The 10,531-nt window shown below is 30.8% G+C and overlaps 1 protein-coding gene across 1 annotated transcript; it reads left to right on the forward strand.

The window, feature by feature from the left end:
* Positions 1–1,124: 1,124 nt before the first annotated feature.
* LOC115451259 (neuropeptide Y receptor type 2-like) lies at positions 1,125–2,537 on the forward strand. Its single transcript, XM_030179493.2, has one exon. It carries the CDS (start codon positions 1,221–1,223, stop codon positions 2,535–2,537), a length of 1,317 nt encoding a protein of 438 aa, XP_030035353.1. The 5' UTR covers positions 1,125–1,220.
* Positions 2,538–10,531: the final 7,994 nt, after the last annotated feature.

Genomic DNA, 10,531 nt, shown 5'->3' on the forward strand with positions numbered 1-10,531 from the left:
CGACCAGATCGCTATTAATTGTTAGTACACGTTCTATTTTCATTACAATCTCATACAAATTTAATTTATACTTTTAACGCAATACTATTTGATAAAATATATTCGATTTTTGAAAGTATTAAGAAATGATGCGCCTCAGATTATAAGTAAACCATACTACAGGATCATTTTGATATTGCGTTACTAAATGCAATCACATACACGAGTATATAGTAGTAGTAGATGAAGACGACTTCATCTTTGCTGATATTTTGACTGCCAAAATCATCCATTAATAACGAATATTTTCACCAAAAATCCTGGTTTTAGTTTTCTGATTTTTTCATAATTTTATAGTTAAATGCGAATATGCGTTTGCGTGAGTGTATTTCCGACTGAAAGTAAGATGTTGCCGCTGCGATGAATTTTCTTAGAGCAGCAGTAGTGGCAATAGGGCGCCTAAAATTAAATTACTTTTTATTAATAGTTATTTTGTTCGAAACTTACACATTATTATACATCTACGGTTCAAGAAACTTATTGTAAAGTGTTATTTCCAAGTAGATAAGTATGTGGTTCCATTTAGTAACGTAATGTCAAAATGACCCTGTATATTGTTAAAATCTACGGATAATTTGAATACCGTCATTTATTGAAGTGCAGGACTTAATAATTTTAATTGCTCTCTTTATTTCTCTAGCCTCATTTATATGGCTTTTATTTTTAATTACTCCTTTAACTTGTCCGCTCCTGCAACTTTTCACATTAACTCCGGGAAGGTATTTAAAAGTAACAACTGAAAATTAAATGCAACGTTGGACGTGTACGTTTACATAGTGTCAATCCATGGTATGGAGTTTGTGCCCAATATGACGATAGGCTCGTCTCCATTTACATGGTTGCATTTCTGCCTACCACTTTGGAGATAAAGGCATGACGTGTGTTTTGATTTTGCTTGTTTTATTTTTAGTTACGTATTTCATTAAAAAGTATCGCAAATATTTGTCCTGAGAACACGCCATTAATTAAAAGTTGTGTGAAATGAAACAGAATCCCCAAGTAAACATTTATTGTTCGCACAAAATATTACCCCGCGTTATTGAAACTCGGATGTTGTAATGTAATCTGTTTTGTTACAGTTCGCCGACGTGATTCGTAACTTCGGAGATCGTAAAACAGACATTAAAAAGCCAAGAGTTTAGGCCAAATAACCGTTTACAGCGGAGGAAACCGGAGTCGAGATGGATCAGGCGTTCATAAATACTGTGTTGGGTGTGAATGTTTCGGATAATTTCGGGAATTCGACGCCAAGCGGTCCCCCGCACGGCGACTACGCAAACATAATCGATAACAAAGCCGTCCAGGCGGTATTTTGCGTTATTTACACCGTAATATTCGTCCTGGGGTTGCTCGGCAACATTCTAGTTTGCTTCGTCGTCATACGGAACAAAGCCATGCAAACAGTCACGAACCTCTTCATTAGTAACTTGGCTTTATCCGACATTTTGCTTTGTATTTTTGCGGTACCCTTCACGCCCCTTTACTCGTTCCGAGGGACGTGGAGCTGGGGCTCTCTGTTATGCCACATAATGCCTTTCGCACAAGGATGCAGCGTCTACATATCTACCTTGACTCTTATGTCTATAGCCATAGATAGGTTTTTTGTGATTATATACCCTTTTCGACCACGTATGAAAATAGAGACTTGTATCACTGTTATTATCATGATATGGACATTTTCGGTGACAGTGACGACGCCTTACGCTATATTTATGACGTACTACGACTTCGAAGTAGGCAGGTTTTGCGAAGAGACTTGGCCTTCAGAGAAACTTAGACGTATATTCGGGTCGGTGACGTCAGTATTGCAATTCGTGCTCCCATTCATCGTAATTGCTTTCTGCTACACTTGTGTGAGTTTTAAGTTGAATGACCGGGCGAAAGCGAAAGCCGCAAGCAAGAATTCGCGGAAAGAGGAATTGGATAAGAACAGGAAAAGGCGCACGAATCAAATGTTGATTGCGATGGTGACGATATTCGGCCTGTCATGGCTACCTCTGAACGTGATAAACCTATGTAATGATTATTACATGTACGCGATACATTTGAAGTACTACTTTCTTGTATTTTTCGTATGTCACGTGATCGCAATGTCGTCCACGTGTTACAACCCGTTCATTTACGCGTGGATGAACGAGAATTTCCGGAAGGAGTTCAAACAATTGATACCGTGCATCGACTCGTCGGCTCAGATGAGGGGCAACATACAAATGGAGCAGTTAGGCGTCGGTCCCGAAAAGACATTCAACGGGAACACAACAACAGACAGCTATTTAGGTTCGAGCTCGCAGCGGGGGACATCATTCCGACATAAAAGGAAGCCGAGCGCCGCCGCCGATGTGGAGAAGAGCGGCGTGGAGTTAAATGAGGATTTATTGACTGTGGATGTGAAGCATTGCCACATCTCGACGAGCTATAACCTGCGCCGTGAGTCAGTGAAGCTGCGGCTCATCAATGAGGAGTCGTTTGATGGCACGCCCACACAGAGCCAGTTCTAACAGATGATGTCGAGGGTAAGAATTGATATTTATCTAGAAATAATAATATAATAATGCCTGTCCCGTATTATATACTGCCCACAGTTGAGCACGGACCTCCTCTTTTACTAATATTAATTTAGTACTTTGAATTAAATCAAAATTATTTATGGCATATTTATTTGTATTGTAGATTTTTATTAGTGAATTTTTATAACGGACCAATAATTCTAGAGATATTACACATAAACAAATCCATAAATTGGCAAATTGTCTATTTAAAATATTGATATAGATGTCATCGATTTAAATATATTATTAAAAAAAAGTAGATTCCAATTTATAGTTAATTTATGTTGCGTAAAATTTGATGTTATAATCAAAAGTCACAACGTATCGTATCTTATCTAGGTGAGAGAAAAGTTTGAAAATGATTTGCGTGGGCGGGCACCCTGAAATATTACTGTTTACAAATGAATCGAAAACCTTTAACAGAGGGCCATCTAAATTCACTTTTATTACTCAGATTAATTTAAACTTATCTTTTATTACCCAAATTATTAATGTTTGAACCGTTGTGTATTTTACGATATAATTACTTCCTAAATCAGATACGAAAGGGACGTATCCTAAACAGATTACATGATTAAGTTGTCATAAATATTCTTCCACAGGTGCGGCATTGGAATCGTTCCCAATTATGAAGAGATATATATGAGGAGAGTACCCGATATTTTTGGAATATTTTATTTATATCCATCTTTACTGAACACAACTGAACTTCATTACGCTTATATATTTACTAACCTCTAGATGTAATGCGTAAACCATTTTGGGGTATTCGCACAAAAATAGATTCGTACACACCACTGCCACGTAGCAAACATTCAAAGATTTTCGTAGCAATGAGAAATTCCGTAGCGCTCCCGTAGACTCGTAGCGCTTGTCTTAGATTTACACTTGTACGTTGGAGTTCTATCGATCTGAATTGAATGCATTGTAGCTTCTTTGTTTAAGAGAATTAAGCTTAAATTGTGCTTGTTATTGGGTTTGGTGCAATTTATTACTTTAAATAATTAATTTAGTTCGATTTTATGTTATATATTTTTATTTATTTCCTAGAAATTATCATTTATAGATATGGTTTAGTTGTGACGTCATTTCTTTCGATAGAATAATAACGTCAAGTTAGTTCAAGCTGATACAATCTAATGACAGAAACCTCCTAATGATAAAAGTGATCAAAATTACTAATTTTACCCTGAAATCTTATGAATTTGACCTAGCATCTTACTTACCTAGAATTTAAAGAAATTAAAGTATTTGCTCTGCACATTGGAAATATCAACTTACTAAAATAATCATAGAATTTTTGAAGATACAAATCTGATACTAATTAATAAGGAACTAAGGATTCCTACGATTCGATCGTAAGGATTTAGAAAATAAGATACTTAATTACTTCAGATAATTAAAACGTTATAAACAAATAAATAAAAATAACAGTAACGTCATGTCAGATTCAAAATGAATTCCATATTTGATTTAAGGGCATATTCCACCGAAATTAATCGGAGTAGAGAAAATAAACATTAATCAATAGAATTATATTGAAAATACGTGCCGAGTATTTTTTGTAATATTTTTATTAAAATTATCCATGCACGACAAAAATCAGCATTTACTAATTTCATTGAAAAGATCAGTAGTTTAAAGCCGCCAGTTTATATTATGCGTTGATTATTTAATGTTAAGTTAATGTTAATGTTATTTTTTTTATAAGTAGATGCTCCATTCCGATGTCTTTTGGTGGACTGGTGCCATTTGGGCCTGTTACACAACTTCTGACCAAATATTACTCACATAAATATACTATCAGCCGACAAAATACAAAAGTCACACTGTAATCCATACTTCAAAATAAATGGTAATAAATTAAGTACTATTTACATTAGTTATTTAATATGACAACTGTCAAATAAAATTTACTTGAAATTTGTGAAACAGGTCCTAAGTTAAACATTTATATGCCCTATTCTCAATGGAAATTATCATTCAGTTAAGGACCAATATTGTGTGATTACAGAGTATAATATACATCAAGATATAAAAAATATAAAATTTTATTAAATTGTAATTTGAAAATACTAAACTATATGAAAGTATATTTAATTTGAGGATCAATTTTCGCCATATTACAAAAGTACAATTTTTCCTATTAACAATATTTTTAATCAGACATAGTAGCCACCTATGTAATAGAATAATGGTCTATTCTAGTATAACGTTACATTATATGTTACCATTAATATTTTAAAAAGAATATTATTTGTCTTGATTGTCAATATAATTACTTATATTGTCAAAATACTTAATAAATTAGTTCCAACGTTTTCACAGAGATGTCATTAAAATAAATTTTCAGTCCACGTAAAAATGTGGTGACTATTATTCTCTCGTTTAGAAATTTACAAAATGGTTCAAAATTTGATAACGAAATGTAGCAAATTTTAATTGAATTGTATTTAATAATGGCATCGCATTTAGCACTTTTTTAAATCTTAAGTTACTAGACATAAAACTTGATGCTAAACACCTGATGATTTTTCTCTGTAGTGAACCTATGGAATCATTATGTACTACGTCCACATATTACGTATAGTCAATAAAGGTAGCTGAACAAATTCTTAATTTAAAATCGCCTTTAAAATTTTGTGTCCTTATCAACAATCGTTTTTTATTCGGTAAAAAAAACTTGAAAGGTTTGACTTTGCTTTTACCCAACGCTCTGCCTTCGGGAACAAAAATTCCGGTATAGATATTATTATAAAATGTAGCACCAGGAGTAAAGTAGCTAAAGTAATGAGTGGAAGAATTTTCAAAATTTATTCAGTAGTTTCAGAGATTACCCCTACCATCAAACTCACAAAGTTTTTCTCTATAAGACATTAGTATAGAGAAAGAAATAAAAATTCGCTCGAAGTTAATATGTAGCTGGGTTTTGAAATTTTAAAATTGTTCAGCTACTTTTGAGACTGACTGTACTATGGGGAACCTAACTAGTTACTTATCATAATTAATGTTGATAGGTGTCAAAATATTTAATGTGAGTCAATGCTAAGCAATAAAAATTTACATAAAAACCATAGAATCATTAGACATTTTTGGATGAATTTGTAAAGTAATCTAATGTAATCAGATGTCGGTGTGAGTCGTTATAAATTGTTAGAATAAATTTAAAAAGCACTGTTTTAAATTAATATATAAGAGGACTTAATACGAGAGATAGCGAACCGTAAAGCAATGTTATCCGACTAAAATGTCAAATAAACTGTACTAAAATTATGAAAACGATGAATTGAATTAAGTATGAATTAAAAAAAAATGTTTCACGAAATGACGGTTAGTTTTCGTCTCCGTCATTTCCGTTAAGATTTAGTGACTTTGGAGTCCTTACGTACAAACAATCCTCTTTGAGAAGTCATGGGCAGCCATCACTACCATACTGAAAGCTACATCTCGCTTCTCCTATTATAAAAATAATGTCCAAAGAAAATAATCGCCTTAATATACCTACAATTATAAACGATCATAGGGCTGTCACTAATTGTAATGTCACTAACATTTCAAAAAGTCAATAAAGCGAGCATAGAGAATTTTTACCGTATTGTCTGTATTCAAACCAGGACAATGAACTAACTCGTTAGAACGTAACGCTGTGACATGTGTATATCGGATATGTCAGTCGACAACCCTAATTAGGAACGTATCACGAATGAAAATAGAGCGCACTTGTTATTAAATTATTAAGTTAGGAAATTTGAATTAAAAATATTAGGAGATTTACATTAAATGTTACAAAGGATTTAAAATAAGGTTAAGGTAAAATACTTTTATCTCCAGCTATGGCGTGGATTTTAAATAGGGTTTTTGAATTTGAATGAATAAATACCTATATTGTAAGTAATGTTTATAACAAAACGTTTTATATTCTAAAAGAAAATTTGACATTAAGCACACATCATTTCATATATTCGGAGTAGAGGAAACGAATACAGACATAATATAATTTAAGTGATATCATAGCACTTTTGTATGCAATAATGAGATGGAATTTGTTAAATGATATGTTTGAACCAATTTTAAATTTAAATCTAAACTACCTCTTATTTTAATAAAGCTGGCATTCGTTGGCATGTTCTTAAGATTAAGTTTAAAAAATTTAATATTCTTCTTCCAATTTTGAATCGTTCCATCAAGCAGATTACCGTTTTATTTTTAATTATTTTTATTTGTTTGACTGCCAGTAACTGATGTTAAAAAAATTGAATCCACCAATAAATCGTGGTCTCCATAGATTAAAATATTTACCATTTTATTGTATTCTAGACTATCTGTGGTGAAGTTAGTTATAAGTGCGAATGACTGAAAGTTCTTCGTATCATAATATTAGTAATTAAAATTTAATATGTCCCAACCCTTGCACAAAGTTATATTTACGAGACTTAATGTTAAAGTGTTAAATGAAATGTATTATTATAAAGGCTAGTGTTTTATTAAAATTTATATTCATATATTAACGATTGTAAGTAGATGTTCCATTTTGATGTACAAAATAGATGAAATATTGTCCCTCTACCACACGCCGTATCCTTTAAGATTCGTGTCTATCAAACATACATTTTAATACTAATTATGTGTACGTGTACGTTACTAATTACGTCTAACATTTTACAAAAATTTTATCAAGCAGAAATATAATTTAGAATCCGTGTTATAACTGCAACCGTTATTTTTTTATGGGAATTTATTTATATATTACATATACATATATGTATATACTACCCATACATGTTGTGTTTGGCCTATATGTTTACTATAGGTGTTATATTTGGTGAATTTAAAATAATAATTTGTAATATTTTACATCCAACGATTTCGCAAATTAAAATTTCAAATCTACGAGTATTTATAAAATAATATAACAGGCCTGAATTTACACATTACATATTTATAAGCCAACTTTGTACAATTTTTATTTGTAACTATGTTTGAAAATATGTTTAAGAGGAAAATGCACCAAGTCTTTCACAACATAATTTTCATACTATATTATCCTCTTAACTTTTTTTGTTGTAATTTTCATTATGCAAGAAATCTTCTCTAATGATCTAACGTAATCCCAGGAAACTGAATTCTTCGCAGAAAATGTTTTTTGCAGGTAAATTAGCTCGACACCATTGTAGCTGTTCGCAGTGTTACAAACAATGATTTAAAAAGAGCAAATTCATAATTTATGAACCTTATGTATGAACACCGATACCTCAAAATTTGAAGACCTTTACGCGATATTTTTATTTATTTATGTTGAAAAATGCATCGCGGTGGTCACATAAAAGATCTTAGGTTCGGTTTTGATTATCTTTAATAATGTTATTAATAAATAAGACCTTTAACATCAAGTTTAAAGTTCTTTATATTGATAATAATATTTGCGAGGGCTTTGTTATCAGGGAGTACGATAACATTGGCTTATAGTAATAGACATTTTATGTGGAAATACTCAACTTTCTTTGGATAGCACTATAGCTATGCTACTGTATGTTGGCGCCATTAATACCTTCATACAATTTCAGTTGTATTATTATTACAAACATTCGTTAATTCATAATTTTAATTAAATGCAGTTTTCATTTGTTTATTAGTACGAGTATTGGTGCAAATATTTCCAATAATTTTCGTATAAATGAAACAAAGGAATCGTTGAACATTCAGCCTTGTAAGTGGTTGGTTAAACGGTCTTTATTTATTTGACCTGCTTTAACAGAAATACATTATTTTTATTTAATTATATTTGGACAACCAACAAATTATACGCCATACATATGAAACAATAAGTAATTGTTGCAGTGCTGTTTTACTTACAGGCCGTCACCGCATAATTCTATACAAATGCATTTTTCAAGAAAATTACCTTTTAAATAGTATAAACTCTATTTCATTCCTTTAATAATATCAAGAAGTGTATAATTTCTGGAAGTATTAATATTAAATTGTTTATTGGAGCGGCTAGGTATCGTTAATTGTCATCCAGTATCGGACTTCTTATAACAACTGGTTCTTAACTCCAGATCTTGTAATTAACGAAGAGAAGTCCTGAATTGTAAGCGTTTTTAATTAAATACGAATATAGTTTTATTGTAAAATTGCATGATTTACGATTCGTTGTTATAAAATAACAATATAGTTTATATTATATTTTTATATTTCCACTAATTATTCTTCTAATTGTTTTAATTTACTTGTTATTTAATATAGAGACTTCATCAATTGATATTTGATTTATATTTTTGGCATTTACAAAATAATATTGTTTATAGTGTATTAGAGATTTTTTTTAAATATAAATCATATTTGTGGCTAATAAGGCTGTTTATTAACAAGAAGTTTTTATGAATCTGTAAATAAAATACACATTTTCGGAAATGAACATCATTATTGAATGTTGTGCGATTCGTGCGATCCCGCGAGATAATTTAGTCAATAAATTTTCGTACCCACTACCTCAATTCACGTCTGCCTTTCTGTGACGCCTTTAAGATATACATAAGTACCTAGTTCGTATAATTATAATTAAGAATTTACTATATAGTTTCGATAGATGATTCCGACGCACAACAAAATGTTCGTCACATTGTTTTTATTATATCATTGAAATTATGTAATTATATTTAAACACTTACGTTTAAAATAGTATTGCATTACAATCATAAGACTTTTGCAAATTTAATTTATATAAAAAATAATATGGCTAATATTTATTTTGCCTAGCACGACAAAGGATCTATTGTAAATGCACAAAATGGTATTTAAAACGAACAATAATACATTTAAAAAATGTTTCTTAAGGTTATAGCTTAAGGTCCATTTTTCATACATTTTGTTTCACCTTTAATCTGGGTAACTAAACAAGTATTGACAAGTAAAGAATTTAAATTCACGTCTAGTTAGTGATTAGTTCTTGCAGTTGAAAGAAAAACGTAAAAATAATAAATATGCATGGATATTTCGGCCTTTAAAATTTCGTCATATTAAATTTTAAAGGCCGAAATATCCATGCAAACAAAATGTATGAAAAATGGACCTTAAGCTATAACCTTAAAAATACAAATGTATTTGACTTCAGGTTTTATCTAAATTATTTTAGCGTCTATTCACAATGCGGCTTGGCAGGAAGCCCGAGACGTCTAGCGTACATAAGCTCTTAGCTTGTTTTTCTTTGCATGATATGAAGCCCTGCATTGTAAAATAAAATGGAATAGCAACCCGGGAGTGAACAGCGGGTTTTATAAATTCTGCATCAATATTCCATTAATGTCGTTTTGTCTATGCCAGTTTCATAGTAAAACTTACAATATTGTATTGTTTATACTCTTTAGTAATATAAATATATATTTTTTATTTGTGTGTTGGAAAAACTGTATTGTACTTAATAGAATTTTATGTAGAGTTCACTATTTAAATGTATGTTATATTGTCTTAATGTTTTTATAAAATGAACGTATAAGAGTACTTATAAATACATATCTGTATATATGTTTGTATAAAATTGAATCTTATTTTTAATACTCAGTGTTGAAATTTGATTGTCATAAGTATTCTATGTAAGTTAACAATTAGAATTGTTTTGTTTGTGTGACGGACTTTAACGCGTATTTTTTAGAACTGAATAAATTCAATGTCTGACAAAATGTGTTTATTTCTAATTAAATACTTAATTGTCCCATTTTTATTTCTACGAGAAGGTAGTAAGTAGCACAAAAAGAATTTGTTGATGTCGTATACTTAGCACATTTTCAGGGATACATTATTATACACAAAATGAATAGGTAATCATGCTGTAAGTATCGAAGACTGTAAGTACATTTGGAAACCATAAAACTAAAGTGGCATATCTTAAAATTATGTTTTTGGTTCTCTAATTCGACTATAAATAATGTTATTGTATTTAGATG

This window comes from Manduca sexta, chromosome 15, assembly GCF_014839805.1.
Source record: "Manduca sexta isolate Smith_Timp_Sample1 chromosome 15, JHU_Msex_v1.0, whole genome shotgun sequence".
Lineage (NCBI taxonomy): Eukaryota > Metazoa > Arthropoda > Insecta > Lepidoptera > Sphingidae > Manduca > Manduca sexta.